The 15710-nt window shown below is 36.7% G+C and overlaps 2 protein-coding genes across 3 annotated transcripts in view; both read left to right on the top strand.

Moving 5' to 3' along the window:
• The window catches only part of LOC104586143 (putative sucrose-phosphate synthase 1), a 35485-nt gene extending 22004 nt beyond the window's left edge, over nt 1-13481 (top strand). Inside the window, exons 9-13 of the mRNA XM_010243289.3 lie at nt 9458-9511; nt 9601-9663; nt 9780-10739; nt 11034-11161; nt 12730-13481. Of these exons, the coding sequence (XP_010241591.1) occupies nt 9458-9511; nt 9601-9663; nt 9780-10739; nt 11034-11161; nt 12730-13009 (1485 nt within the window). The 3' untranslated portion in view covers nt 13010-13481. The remainder of the gene's footprint in view (nt 1-9457; nt 9512-9600; nt 9664-9779; nt 10740-11033; nt 11162-12729) is intronic.
• Nucleotides 3358-5342, top strand: LOC148802027 (uncharacterized). 2 transcript variants are annotated; one of them, XM_088897757.1, is made up of 2 exons: nt 3358-3493; nt 3811-5287. In XM_088897757.1, exon 2 carries the CDS (start codon nt 3891-3893, stop codon nt 5139-5141), a length of 1251 nt encoding a protein of 416 aa, XP_088753883.1. In that variant the 5' UTR covers nt 3358-3493; nt 3811-3890; the 3' UTR covers nt 5142-5287. The 2 variants fall into 2 exon arrangements, with proteins under 2 accessions (XP_088753883.1, XP_088753884.1); XM_088897758.1 differs by lacking the exon at nt 3358-3493 and having other exon boundaries at nt 3749-4875; nt 5196-5342.
• Nucleotides 13482-15710: the final 2229 nt, after the last annotated feature.

The following is a 15710-nucleotide window of genomic DNA, read 5'->3' as shown; positions in this document are numbered from 1 at the left end:
TGTTTTTCCTATAAAGCAACCCCATCTTGCAAACTTTCATTTTTCCTGTAGACTATGTTTGAAGAGGGAGAGAGGGAATGGGGGCGATATATTGATAGACCATGTCTCAAGCTCTTGGGAATTGATTTTGTTTAGGAGAAGCCATGGCCATGGGTATGCGATGGAAGGCCGATGGCCTCGAGTTCTTACTTCTTAGGAAGAAAATGAACAATGTTTTGGAGGGAGGGCAAAATAGGTATTTAAAAAAAAATACATTAGGTCGGATTTTCTGTCTAGGAAGGGAGGAAGTTGCATATTTTCTAAAAAGTACAAGGGAGGCTTTTGCTAAAGTATAAACATAAGGGAGGTTTTTATGATTGCAAGAAAACTCAGGGGAGGATTTTGTATTTTACCCTAATTTTTTAATACGGGAAAATGGGAAATTCCCATATTTCTTAGTCTAGAATATTTTATATCATAAATTTAATTTTTAAATTTATTTTTAATAATGCCACTATATATTTTTTAATTTAAATTTAATTTTTTAAATTTAAACCTTTTGAACTGACCAGACAAACTAAAAATTGACCCAAAATGATACACTCCGAGTTGGCCGGTTTTAACTAATGGTTAGTCGGTTTGTTTCAAAGTTATTATATAATATTAAATATTTTATTATATAATTATTTATATATTTTTAATATTTTGTTATTTAAGATATTTAGTTATTGAAATATTTAAATAATATTTTGTTTTTTAATGTAATTTTTTTATTATTTAAGTCGAATAATCCAGAAACCATAATTTTATTGTTACTACATAATTTCGTGATGAATTTTGTAGAAATATAAAATTATTAATAATATGAATATTATTAGACCTACTATAACTAATTTTTGTGTTTTTAATAAATGTTTTAAAGTTATTATATAATTTTGTTACAATATTTAAATAATTTGTTAATTTTTTAATTCAAACTGTAGACAACTATTGATAAAAAGTGGGGGAGAGGATAAATAGGAATTAGAGATAATTTAGGATAAAGTGGGGGATAGTGGGGCAGGTAGTTTAAGAGAAATTTTAGGAGAGGATATCATTTAGGTTATCGAGAAGGTGTGGTGGGGGGGAGAGAGAGATTTTAGGTAATTTTTTATGGGGAAGGAGAGCATCTCATTGGTTGTTTAAAAAATGACATGGAATAAAAAAATAAAAAATTCAAAAAAAGGAGAAAATTTCTAGACTGGTGTGTGTATTACACTAATTTCTAGTAATTGTCAATAATTAATTAAATAACAACAAATAATTTATCACAGGTTTGTAAATAAATAATTTTTATAAATAAATATTGTTTGGTAAGTTCTAATTTTCTATTGAATTATTAACTTTCAAAATTACCAAAGTTGTTTTTGATAAATTTTGAGAATTATTAATTTCTATTAAATTAATATTTTCCCAAAACTTATTAGAGTAACTATAGATTACAATATTTCATGATATTTTTCAAAAATGACTGGTTTTTTTGAAATTAATTAAATTACGATAACTATATATAAATGACATTATATACAGTAGGACGGGTTTGTGAAAGCGGATTCGGGTTGTGAAGTCCATGATCTGATCCGTATAACCTGTCTTCTTAACCCGCGAAGTTACTACAGTGGTCGCTTGACTTAGCGGCCACAGTAGCGAATGGGGGGTATAATGCACTCTTGTTCATGGTTTGTGAGCCAAATTGGATGCATAAGCCACAAATTTCAACGCTGACCACAGTAATAGAGGATCATTTTTCACCCAAAACCTTGGAGAGAAAACTGAGTATGTGCCTGTTTTTTATTGTTCTTTGTAAAATGCACAACGACCCAACTCACACAGCAGAAACATAAACGCCTCTTGTATCAATTGTACAGGTAAAATCTCTCCAAACTCCAAAGTCCAATGCTACGTAAAAAAAAAAAAAAAAAAAACAACGATTCTAACTCTGTCCAACAGGGATCCTCTACCAGCAACTCCCAACATCAAAATCCATTCTTCCATAGACTAAAAATATGAGAACCGACTATTCCACTTGATTACATGCTCTACAGTAGAAACCACAGTATCCAACATGATCCATTCCTTTTACAATGTTTTACGCCGGTGGAACTGTGGTTGCTTGATGGAATGATGCCAGCTGTTACAAACAGGCTCAAAAAACATACCTGGTATTAAGAGTTTATGCAAAAGAAGTTTGGTCTTCCTCTGTTTGACATCAAGCTCTATCCACAATCAAGACCCCTCTGCTTTCACGTTAACTCAAAAAATGTAGCTCTCGAGCTTTGAACCTCTAAATGTCCCCTCTGTTTTCACTTGGAATGGGAAGAAGTTTTATCATTAAATTGGATTAGGGAAATATAGAGCAGAGCAAGAGTCCTATTTGTTAGTAATTTCTCACTATTATATCACAACTTAGAATCATGAGTGATTCTAAGTTCACTTTAAACCTATTAATTGGGAGTGGAAATGGGAAATACGTGATTGGTTAAAACATGGCTCTTGGAAAGCCATCAGATGTGGCCAAGGATGGATAGAATACAGGGGTTTGATTCGTCAGAGGCAAAAAAACGTGGATTAAAAAAATCCAAAAAAGGAGAAAATTCCTAGACTTCCTATTTTTAATATATATATATATATCCAATTCAGTTTACTGTTTACTCTTTGCTGATTTAAGACCTGTTCTTTTGTTACAATGATCATAGAATTTCTTTTGTATATGTTATAGGATTTATATAAGATAGTTTGGCATTCTGTGACTTTGATAGCGAATATTTCAGTGGCACAGAACAACCAAGATTGATGATAAAAACTAAAAACTAAGCTAAGAAAACAGGACTTTTAACTAATGTTAAGAAACTCAGTAGCTATATCTGGACAAAGAAAGATCTAACAAGTTGAAAATGTAGCACGATTGATCTGGAAGACAGAATAATTAAGAGAAAGAAAAGAGGCAGGGTAATGTGGAGAATAACAAGAGCAGTCGTCCTTTGGTCGATTTGGGAAGAGAGAAACAACAGGATTTTCCAAGGGCAAGAAAAATCCAAGGAAGCACTTGTTGAAGTCATACTTTCAAGATTCTGCATTGGTTGAAGGTGCAGCAACTGTTCAAGGACTTCTCCTCAGCTGACTTAGTTAGAAATTGGAGTTCTATAGCCGTACCTGTAGAGATGCTTGATGTAATGTTGTTCTATGGTCTCTGTTGTACCATAGCATTTTTTTTCTTTCTTATCTTTCAGCCCTCCAAGGGGTTGACCATTCAGTTTGACACCCCTGAAACTCTTGGTGTTCTCTCAACCTAGAAGATTGGCATGGTATCAGAGCGGGCCATATCCTTCAACTGCTGATTTGTTTGAGTTTAGGGTGATTAGTAGATTGTTTAAGGAGTATTTCGATCATTCTCATATCCTGGTTGAAGTTTTTTTAAGTGCTGTTTTGGATCAGACGAAGTTGATATCCTTTTCCTGGAAAAGACACCCAACAGGTCAGATTTTCTTCTTTTTTTTTTTTTTAAATCGGCTAATTCAATCAGCCTAGAACTCTGTAGTTGGTGTCGCTCAGGCCTTCTTTATCTGTTCATCATTCTATAATGAATTTTGGATCAGTTTTGATAGGGTTTCGATCCCATCTTGTCATTGACAGTCCTGAAACTTACCATTTTAGGACTGAGATTGATATAGCCCTCTTTTGAGATTTCTGCAGCAGAACCTCAGTTTTTTTTTGGGTGAAGTATTATTTCAGTATTATTGTTGATTTGCTACTAATCTTAATTGGGTGATTAATCACCGGTTTCTTGGACAGTTATCCTCTCTTGAAATCTATTAATTTATTTTGGTTGTTCGAAATGTCTGAGAAAGCGGATATCATTCCCATAAAGTTCGATGGAACTAACTACAGCATGTGGAAGTTCCATTGACTTCTTTGTTGAAGGGAAAGGCCTAGAAGAATATTTGGATGGGAAGATTACTAAGCCAAATGAAACTGATATCAAAGGATATGCACAATGGAAGTTGGATAATGGGAAATTAGTCTTTTGGATACTCAGTTCAATTGTTTCTTATATTGATGTACCCATGAGAAGGATGCGTACAACTTATGAGATGTATGCATACTTGAAGAAAGTATACCATCAATCCAGCATGTCCAAACAATATCAGATTGAATCTGAAATCTTTTCCTACTGTCAGGGAGATAAGAAAATTCAGGAATATAATGCTGGTTTTATTGATTTGTGGGAAGGGGATGAACTTGTCAATACAAATTCTTCATATCCCATAGAATGTGTCAAGTATCTCTACCAACACTTTGAGAAAAGTAAAGTGAATCAGTTCTTTATAAGACTTAGGCCTGAATATGAGATTATCAGGTCCAACATACTGAGTAGAGAGACTATTCACAATCTGGATTCAATGATGGGGGAATTGTTGAGGGAGGAGACTAGACTTTTAACTGCTACAAGTTTTGATGGAAAATTAATTGACTCTGGAGTTGATACAACTTTTGTTGTTCATGGAAACAAGAAATCTGGTGCTAAGGACTTCTCTGAAATACAATGTTATGAGTGCATGGGGTTTGGACACATTGCTTCTCACTATAAGAAGAAGAATGCCTGCACCTACTGTAAGCAGCATAGTCACATCATCCCAGATTGTCCAGTCTATCCAATTAGACCATCTAAAGGTGCCCAGAAGAAAAACCAATCACGTGCATATCAAGTGACTGAGGGCCAAACCACTGATGCTTCCTCTTCCAAGGGTGATTCTTCTACTAAGGGTGAATCTTCTGCATCTCCTGCATCTATGGATGAAATTCGGCAACTAGTATCATCTGCTATTTCCTCTGCTTTTTCTGCCATTGGCCTATTTGGTGAGTTTTCTCATTACTGTTCTTCTCAGTCTTATATTTGTATCATTGATTCCGAAGCAACTAATCATATAACAGGAGCTTATTCTGAACCCCCAAATAGCATTCCTAAATCCCATCATAGACATATCATTACTGCCAATGGTGAAAAACTAAATGTCATTGGTAGCAATGACATTTCCCTTAAGCTGTCATCTACTGCCTCTTTTCCTCTTACCAAAACCTTTCTTGTACCTAATCTTACTGCTAATCTAATTTCTGTTGGTTAACTTTTTGATGAAGGATATATACTTACTTTTTCTCATGATGGTTATTTCATTCAGGACTGGTGCACTAGGAAGGTGAAAGGGAAGGGGCATAGGTTGGGTCGTCTATTTGCATTGGAGTTCGAGAATCCTAAAGCACCAACATCTTCAACATATCTTAGTTCATTTTTTTCTGAATCTATTGTTGGACAAAGAAATAATGTTTGGGATTTATGGCATAAACGTTTTGGACATCCTCGTTTTGAAAAGTTGAAATTTTTGTTTGACTCTGGTTTTATTAAAAATAAAATTCCTTCTTTAAGCATGTTTTATACCTCACGTGTTTCTTGTTGCTTAAGTAAAAGTGCACTTTACCCTTTTCTCACACATCTATGCATGCCACCTCACCATTTGAGGTTATACATAGTGATGTTTGAACTTCATTTGTTATTTCTCGATTTGGATACAAGTACTTTGTCTTGTTTATTGATGATCGCACTAGGTATACATGGATTTACTTTCTGAGACATAAATCTGAAGTGTATCCCACATTTCAGTCCTTTCATACAATGACACGAGTCCAGTTTCAGTCTCATACGCGTATTCTCCTTTCAGATTCAGAGGGGAGAATACACTAATAAAGACTTCTTAACCTACTTGAGAAGTCATGGGATACAAGTTCAACGAAGTTGTCCAGTTACACCTCAATAGATTGGAGTGGCAAAGCGTAAGAATGGTCATGTGCTCAATTTTGTGAGAAACCTACTGCAAAAATCTCATGCACCTTCTTTTTGGGTGGAGGCTGCTAGTACTGTTGTTTTCTTGATTAACTATGTTCCCTCATCAGTTCTAGCTATAATATGTCCCCTTTTCAGAAACTGTTTAGCCATTCACCAGGCTTATCTAGCCTACATGTTTTTGGGTGTCTTTGCTTTATTCATCTTCCTCCTCATGAGCGTTCTAAGTTATCTGCTCAGTCTGTTATATGTGCTTTTGTGGGATAGTCCAGATCACAAAGGATTTCTTTGTTATGATCCCTCTGCTCGTCGTATTCGTGTTTCTCGAAATGTTGTTTTCCTTGAGCATATCTCCTCTTTTGCTATTGTTGCAAAGTTAGCTGCTCCATATGTTTCTGTCTTGCAAAATTTTGACTCACAAGATGCTTCTCCTCCTGCTGGTGTGAGGGACTTTCTTGTCTTCTCTTGTAAAAGATTATGTGCCCCAAATCCTATGCCTCCAACCTCACTTCCTTCTGGCCCGGATCCTCCTCCCACTAATGCTCATGTAAGTGATGTTCCTTTAGATTCTCTTCCTTCCACATCTCTTCGTCGTTCCTCTTATATTTCTCGACCCCCTGATCGCTATGGCTTCCCTTCAAACCATAGTTCTTTTTTTGTTATGTTATCTATCACATAGATTCCCCGCTCATATAAGCAGGCCATTACCAGTCCTCATTGGAGAGATGCAATGGATGTAGAAATTCATGCCTTATAGGTGAATGACACTTGGGATTTGGTAGTCCCTTCCTCAGATGCTTCGATTATTGGAAGTCATTGGGTTTACACGGTTAAGTTGAAATCAGATGACTCGTTGGACCAGTACAAAGCTAGGCTTGTTGCTCAGGGATACACCAAAGAGTATGGCATTGACTATGAGGAGACATTTTTTCCTGTTGCCAAGATTACTATAGTCCGTATCCTCCTAGCTTTATCTGCTACACATTCATGGGCCATTCATCAATTAGATGTGAAGAATGCTTTTCTTCATGGCAGTTTGAAGGAAACAGTATACATGAAGCCTCCTCCTAGATACAGTGGTGATTCCTCTCTTGTTTGTCGGTTAAAGAAATCCTTATATGGTCTCAAATAACCTCCTTAGGCTTGGCTTTAGAAATTCCAAGATGTTGTAGTGGTTGCTGGCTACAATCAGATTGCCTTTGATTATTCTCTCTTCATCCGTCAAAGACCCCAAGGCATTACCATCTTGTTGTTGTATGTAGATGATATGTTATTGACAGGGGATGATGAGGTTGGAATCCAAGAACCTAAGTCTCATCTCCGTATCCTCCTAGCTTTATCTGCTACACATTCATGGGCCATTCATCAGTTAGATGTGAAGAATGCTTTTCTTCATGGCAGTTTGAAGGAAACAGTATACATGAAGCCTCCTCCTAGATACAGTGGTGATTCCTCTCTTGTTTGTCGGTTAAAGAAATCCTTATATGGTCTCAAATAACCTCCCTAGGCTTGGCTTTAGAAATTCCAAGATGTTGTAGTGGTTGCTGGCTACAATCAGATTGCCTCTGATTATTCTCTCTTCATCCGTCAAAGACCTCAAGGCATTACCATCTTGTTGTTGTATGTAGATGATATGTTATTGACAGGGGATGATGAGGTTGGAATCCAAGAACCTAAGTCTCTTCTCCACAGTTCCTTCCATATGAAAGACTTGGGTTCTCATACTTATTTCTTGGGGCTGGAAGTACATCGTAGCAACCGTGGTTACTTTGTTTGTCAACACAAGTATGCTTCTGATCTTATTAAGCTTGCTGGCCTTACAAACACCAAACAGGTTGATACTCCTTTGGAACTCATTGTCAAGATGTCTAAATCTGGTGGGACCTTGCTTCCTGATGCTACTCTATATCGACAATTGGTTGGATCTCTCATCTATCTCACCATGACTCGTCCAAACATTTCATGCGGTTCGGGTAGTTAGTCAGTTCGTTTCAGCCCCACATGACTGTTGTCCATCGGATCATCCGTATGTTTGTGGCATTGTCTCAGGGACTGTTCTTTTCTTCTTCATCTCCTCTTCAGTTGAGAGCTTATGTTGACGCAGATTGGGCAGGTTGTCTTGATACCAGACGGTCTACTACCGGGTAGTGTGTCTTTTTGGGAGACTCCCTTATCTCTTGGAAATGTAAGAAACAATAGACAGTTTCTAAGTCATCTACAGAAGCCGAATACAGGGCTATGTCATCGGTATGTAGTGAGATTGTTTGGCTTCAATCTCTTCTTGTTGATCTTGGTGTTCACCTCCCCACGCCTGTTCCTCTCTATGCTGACAACACTAGTGCTATTAAGATTGCATATAATCCAGTGTTTCATGAGAGAACCAAACACATTGAGGTGGATTGTCACTTCATTAGGGATCTATTTCTTGCTAGTTCTATTTCCCTTCCTTATATAGTTTTCAACTTCCAAATTGTTGACATTCTCACGAAGCCTATGACGAGATCTAGACATCTATTTCTTGTGGGCAAACTGATGCTTGTCTCAACATCAGTTTGAGGGGGAGTGTAGAGATACTTGATGTAATGTTGTCCTATGGTCCCTATTGTACCATAGCATTCTTTTTCTTTCTTATCTTTCAGCCCTCCGAGGGCCTCTTTGTAATTATTCTTTTTTATCTTTAGCCCTTCAAAGGCCTCTTTGTAAATACTTATAACTAATAAGATATATAGGCTCTTTGGGGGTGGGGGCTGACCATTCAGTTCGACACCCCTAAAACTCTTGGTGTTCTCTCAACCTAGAAGATTGACAATATCCTCTCCCTTCACCCCTATAGTTCAAGAGGTTTGGTCACCACCGTCTCAGTTCAAGGTGAAGTTAAACTTTTATGGAAGCTCCTTAGGTAATCCAGGCCCATCGGGAGTTGGAGGTGTCTTCAGAAATGAGGAAGCAAGAGTTTTGGCACTTGGGCTCGACTGGGGTGGGAGATTCTCTGAGGGCAGAAGTCATGGCCTTACTCCAATGACTAAAATTGGTGAAACAATGGGGAATGCAACACTTGAAAGTGGAAGGAGACTCCAACCTGGTAATAGGGTGGGTGCAATCTAGAAACTTGGGAGTATGGTTGCTTAGACAGCCTCTAAGAGAGATCATTAGCTTAGTAAGGGAACTTGGGGTGCATTTTAATTGGGTAAGAAGGTCAGCCAATGGAATGGCTGACGCTTTAGCTAGCAAGGAGTTGTTAGGGAGGCGTTGTTTTGGGCTTGTTTGTAAGGCTTTTGTTCTGAACTTCTGATTTTCCACCCACTTTGTGGGTGGTGTTATCTGTACTCTAATATCTTCAATGAAAGTTACCATTTCATATCAAAAAAATAAAATAAAAGATTTACAGATAGTGACCTCTCTAGTAATTGGTGATCACTCACTTAGTTGAGTATTTTATGGACTGCCAACAAATTGTATAATGTCAAGAGGTTTGAGAACATATTTTACCATATGTTTGTCATGCTTTATATGCCATATAGTCCAAGATAACATATCTAAGTTCACATCTTATTTCTTTTCTGATTATTGTTAGAATTTGCACTCTAACTTGTGTTCGTGCAGGGTGTTTTCATCAATCCAGCATTTATTGAGCCCTTTGGACTAACTTTGATAGAGGTATGTCCTTTAATTGTCCAAAAAGCTTTTCTGTTGGTTAAATCAGTTATTACAGAAACTAATGTAAGTTCTGCTTTTTCACTATGCAGGCTGCAGCTCATGGTTTGCCTATTGTGGCCACAAAAAATGGAGGTCCTGTTGACATACATCGTGTATGGCATGTCATTGGTTCCTTCATACTGCTTTAGAATAGTTTTTTGGCCCATTGTTAAAGCCTTTGTAAGATGAGGCTCACAGTTCTTCAAATCTAATAATTAAATTATCACAGGTTCTTGACAATGGCCTCCTTATTGATCCCCATGATCAGCGATCAATTGCTGATGCTCTTTTGAAGCTTGTTGCGGATAAACAACTTTGGGCAAGATGTCGACAGAATGGATTGAAAAATATTCACCTTTTCTCATGGCCAGAGCACTGTAAGACTTACTTAACTCGGATAGCCAGTTGCAAGCCAAGGCAGCCGCAATTTCAAAGAAGTGACACTATGTTGGAAAAGTCAGATTCAGATTCACCAGGTGATTCCTTGAGGGATATACAGGATATATCTTTAAATCTAAAGCTATATCTGGATGGTGAAAAGAATGAAGACAGTGGCACCCTTGATAATGTTCTAGATTCTGAAGAAAATGCTACTGATAGAAAGAGTAAGTTAGAAAATGCTGTATTGACATGGTCAGATGGTACTCTAAGAGATGTGCACAAGGTTGGATCCACTGAGAAAGCAGACCAGAATACAAGTGCGGGTAAGTTCCCAGCATTCAGGAGGAGGAGACATGTTTTTGTCATTTCTGTAGATCTTGATACAATTACAGAGCTGCTTGAAAACATTCAAAAGGTTTTTGAGGCTGCAGAGAAAGAAAAAGCTTCAGGGTCTATAGGGTTCATATTGTCAACATCTTATACCATATCTGAAATATACTCTCTTTTGGGTCTTGGAGGTCTACGTGCTACTGATTTTGATGCTTTTATTTGTAATAGTGGTAGCGAAATCTACTATCCATCTCTAAACTTGGGGGACAATCCTTCAGGGATTCCCTTTGTGAGTGATTTGGATTATCATTCACACATTGAATACCGTTGGGGTGGAGGAGGATTGAGGAAGACTTTGGTTCGTTGGGCTGCTTCCATCGTTAATAAGAATGGAAAAAGTGAAGAGCAAATGGTTACTGAAGATGAAGAGCGATCAACTAAATATTGCTATGCATTTAAAGTGAAGAAACCGGCATTGGTAAATTTACTTTGCTTCTAATTTAAAAGCTTTTTCTATGAAAAGATTGTAAAATCTTCTTAAATCCTAAAATATGGTCCTTTTACAGCATATTTGATGGAATGGTTTTGGAAATCTTTGCCTCTTGATTCTTGACATATTTTTTACCTATAGGGTGTGATGCATATTTTCCATTTGAGATCACTAAGAAAAATGCCCATCTTTAAGTATATAAAAACACAAAGAAATTTTATAGGTAAATTTTTATATGTAAATGAACAATAAATTATTTAATGTCTTAGTTTGCCTTCACAGGTTCCTCCTGTTAAGGAGCTGCGGAAGTTGATGAGAATTCAGGCTCTCCGTTGTCATGTAATATATTGCCAAAATGGTAACAACCTGCATGTAATTCCTGTACTGGCTTCTCGGGCCCAAGCCCTCAGGTATATATTTATTAAGGTTATTCTTACAGGCACAAAATTCGTATTTGATTGATTTATATATTTATTCTTTTATGGTTTATGTTTTGCCAAAAAATATTCTAGGATAAAAGTAAGAATGTTGTTTACTGTAGTTTTGGTAGACAAAGACCATGCCAGTGGATTCATTATATTATTGAAGTTGTTAGAGCCATTTTGCAATGCCATGTTTCTTCTTAGAATTTGTCATAGGTTGGAGGGAGTTCCGCCTATTTTTGACTTCTAGGAAGAGTGAGGGTCCTTGTTCTGTATATTGAATTTGAGGCTCAGTTTGGGAAGAGTGCAAATACAAGGTTTAGAAATACCGCATACGAGGTTTTGCACTGAACATATTTGTATTTGCACTCTTCCCTAACTGAGGCTGATGAATAGAAATTGCAACTCTGTTTAACCATCACCTTAAATAATTCTGATTTGTTAAGCTCTGCTGAGATCCTGGGGTTTCCATTGTTTATTGGACACACATGGCTATTTCTGTCATAGCATTTCTTTTGGTTGGATGCCAGTTACTTTCAGTATGAGGTCTCAGCTTTCAGTTGTCGAAGCCAAGACATCATCTATCAAATGGTTTATGATGTGTGATGTTGATAATACAACTTGATTTACAGATTTGTTCTGAAAACCATGCCACACAAAAATGTATTGTGTTGGATTGGTATATCGTCTCAGCAGGTTAATTTGGCTAGGGAATTCCTAGTTGCACTATCCAAGTGGATCTTTTTTTTATCAGAAAAGAGATTTTATTTATTAATTTAAAAACAGATTACAAGTACTTTAGCTACTCTGCAGTCCAGAGTACAGCAATGTACAATTTGTCCCAGATTACAATGATGATCAACTCTATGTTTTGCTACAACCATCTACAGTTTTGCCCAAAATAAAGTAGGCCTATCAACTTCCTGTTTTGCTAGAGTATCTGCCAATCCATTTGCTGTTCTTTTAACCCACCTAAATTTAGAGTTAAAACTCTTTGCAAGGTCAATCCCTGAATGCAAATCTATACTTCCAGGGTGCTGAGTTTATTTGCTTAGCCCAGGAGATGACCAATAGTGAGTCCCCTTCTACTTTCAGTTCTCTAGCTTCTGATTGTACTGCTAATTTAAAGCCTTGTAAGAGTGCCATTATTTCTGCCTGAACCAAGTCTCTGTACCCAAATATGTGAAATAAAGGGGGTGTATATTTGTAATTTGAGTTGGACTAGGTGAGATCAAAAGATAATTGTGTCATAAGCAAGATCTATTCAAACCTGAACTAACTTGACAGAGTCCAAGTTGTCTCAGGGTTAAGTAATTCAGTCATGGGTTGAATGTTCTCGTGTTAGTTTAGGTTATAGATTGAGTGTCCAGTTCATACTGTAGAGCCTGGTTTGGTGCTATAAGGACCACTCTCTTATGGGTTGCTCCCTTTTTGTGGGAGTAAAGGTCCACAGTCCTCCCATCTACTGTTAATGTCTGATATTAAGGTATAATTGCAATGCTTGAATCCTTCTGTAACACTCATGGAGTTTGATGATCTAATCATGTTTTCTCCAGGTACTTGTATGTTCGGTGGGGCATTGAGTTACCAAATATGGTGGTATTTGCTGGAGAGTGTGGGGATACAGATTATGAAGGATTGCTTGGTGGAGTCCACAAGACTGTAATATTGAAGGGAGTCTGCAGCAATGCTCGTGCCATACTCCATGCAAATAGAAGCTATCCATTAGAAGATGTTGTGCCATTTGACAACACCAACATTGTTGAAGTTACTGAAGGGTGCAGCAGTAATGACATAAGAATATCTCTGGTGAAGCTAGGTGTTCTAAAGGGATAGAAGAATGGATAGTCCATTAGCTTTCTATATGAACAAGTTCCAGATTCTTCTCTGAGATTCTGCTCATTGTTGTCCAGTTCTTTTTTTCTGGTTGCAGCCCTGTTCAACTTAAAACCGAGAATGGTTTTTCAAAGTACCTCTTCTTCCCTTGGTTTTGTATTACCATATTTGAAACTTGTCAGTTTCCTTTTGAATCACAAGACAAAAACAAAAAAGAAGCCCTGTTTTGTTTTAGTTTTTTTTCCAGAAGCCCTTCATCCTACTGAGTTCTGACGTCTGAGAATTGAAATTTCTGTCAGTGTAACTGCGTGTGTAGTGAGTGCTTTTGGCCCATCCACTGCCATAAGCAATTTCATAGTCAGAGATGATGGAGGCGAATGTTATCCCAAGTTGTTACTATAAACTCCTTTCGGGCATCTTTTGTAATTATGAAATACTGAATAATCATTTAAAAGTGCCTTTTATTATTAAAGCTGAATGCGCAATACACACACTGTGTAAAAATAATGTAAAATACAAAAGTTAGAGATATTGTTTTACTATCTTTTCAGTTATTTTACTCGATCTAAAATGATGTAAATATTACTCAAGATTTAGTCTTGGTAAAGCCTTCTGGCTTTTAGCAAATATGAAATAATTTAGATGGTCCGCTATCAAACCCATGAATTCTACAGTTGCAGAGGTTGTACATTGGGACCAACCATGAATTACGGATGCTTGCAGGAAGCATAAAAGAATCGGATAAATAAGACTCAGGCAGATCTTTTTCTTGGTAGTAGTCGATAGAGACTCGTACTTTTTATATGTGTGTCTAACAATTGACAATTCTTTGCAGGACCTAGTAATATCTTAAAGCTATGTTTGGTTTGATAGAAATTAGAAAATGAGACGAGGAAAAGTTCTTGAGAACCTTCTCTGAACTTTATTTTCTCTCTTATTTTTTCATCAAACCAAACTCATCTTAAGGGATTAAAGGATGACCATAAATACCTAGAAATTATGGTTGCTTGATAGAGTAGTCCATACTCATGCGAATGTTGCAACTCGCTCCCTAACCCTAGCTAACATTGCCAAGTTTGCCAATAAATTTGAGCTACACATAAGATAGGTTTGTTGTACCAACTGCCAAAAAACCAAGAAAACAAGAAAGAAAATGCCAAAAAGAGAATACAAACAATATCTGACGTGGTTCGGTGATTTGTGACTTCAACCTCAAATTAGCCTCTACCAAAATTACTATTCTAAATTCACAGCTCTAGCAAATAGACCAGCCTTTTTATTTATTTATTTTTTTTCATCGATCAGGTTTCTTGATGCTTTCCTAAATCAAGTACAACTGAGAATATACTTATATTAACCATCCCTAGATTCATAAATAAAAGTGTTTTCTTAATTAATAAAGTATTTTTTAAATTATTATCAAAACAAAAGAAAAAGGTGGGAATAAAGTAAGTATTACCGATTCAAGGTGTTACTAATCTTCTATAGTGGCTTCATAAAAGTCATATGGGCCTTGATTACCAATTTACCACTCATCACCACTTCTAGGATTAACTAATTCGAGAAGGAGAAAGCCATATAGAAATAAGCATCCCAACCAAGAATTGGAAAAACATCTTTGTAGCAGGTTATATGGGTCGGGTCTGGGTTGGGGCGAAGTGTTTCAGTTGGAATCGGAATCGGAATTGTCTGATTAAATAATCAGGAGATCTGATTATACTGACAGATATTAATTATATAAATAATAATTTAAAATTCGACTTTTAATAATATAATCTTAGGATCTATTTGGTTCGCAGTTGGAATCGGAATTGGAATAAAAATCCACTGGAATCGGAATCGGAATGGCCCATTCCCATAATCTGTTTGGTTCAGACAGGAATGGGAATGGGAATTGAAATCAGCGGGAATGGGATTTCATTCCCTAGGGAGGGACAGGAAATGGCCATTCTCTCAAATGGGGAAATGCCATTCCAGCAGGAATGGGAATGGAATTCCGATTCCATCCAATTAAACAGTTGGAATCAATAGCCCATTCCTTTTCTGATTCCAGACTCTTATTCCCATGAACCAAACGGGGCTTTAGTATCCATTTGATTCTCAGTTGAAATCAGAATTGGAATGATCTATTCCTTTTGCCTGTTTAGTTCTGACAAAAATCAGAATCAGAATTGAAATCAATTGGAATGGATGCAGTATAGGACCCACCTCAAAAAACCAAAAGAAAGAGTATCTCCAAAAGAAACAGTATCCACCCATTAGTTGGGATAAGGACAAGTCTTGGATGATGATATAAATGTCAACTAAAAGATCAACGTTGGTGTTCACCAACTATCTCCTTCAAAAATTAAAGATGATAGACACATTTGGTCCAATATCAATCCATTGAAATTATAAAAGATGGCATCAAACTTTGGATTGTGTGTGAACCCCTTGATCCCAAATTTTACAGGTGGCATATTTAGAGGATGAGCTTCAACATTAATGGTTTTTTTATGATCTGTCATAAAGCCATTAATTTAAACATGCCAAAAACCCAAATTATTTACCTATGAGTAGGGCATTTTCTTATTAGATTCAAATATTCAAAAAAATTTATAAAAGGGTATTCTTAATATTTCTACTATTCTGTTTACTGGACATTATACCGGAAAAACATATAGCCAATGCCGGTATTATAGAAGTGGTAACCAATTAAGTA

Source organism: Nelumbo nucifera, chromosome 2 (genome assembly GCF_055504915.1).
Source record: "Nelumbo nucifera cultivar China Antique chromosome 2, China Antique-T2T, whole genome shotgun sequence".
Lineage (NCBI taxonomy): Eukaryota > Viridiplantae > Streptophyta > Magnoliopsida > Proteales > Nelumbonaceae > Nelumbo > Nelumbo nucifera.
Note: the sequence above shows the minus strand (reverse complement) of the source record. Positions and strands in the feature narration are given on the sequence as shown.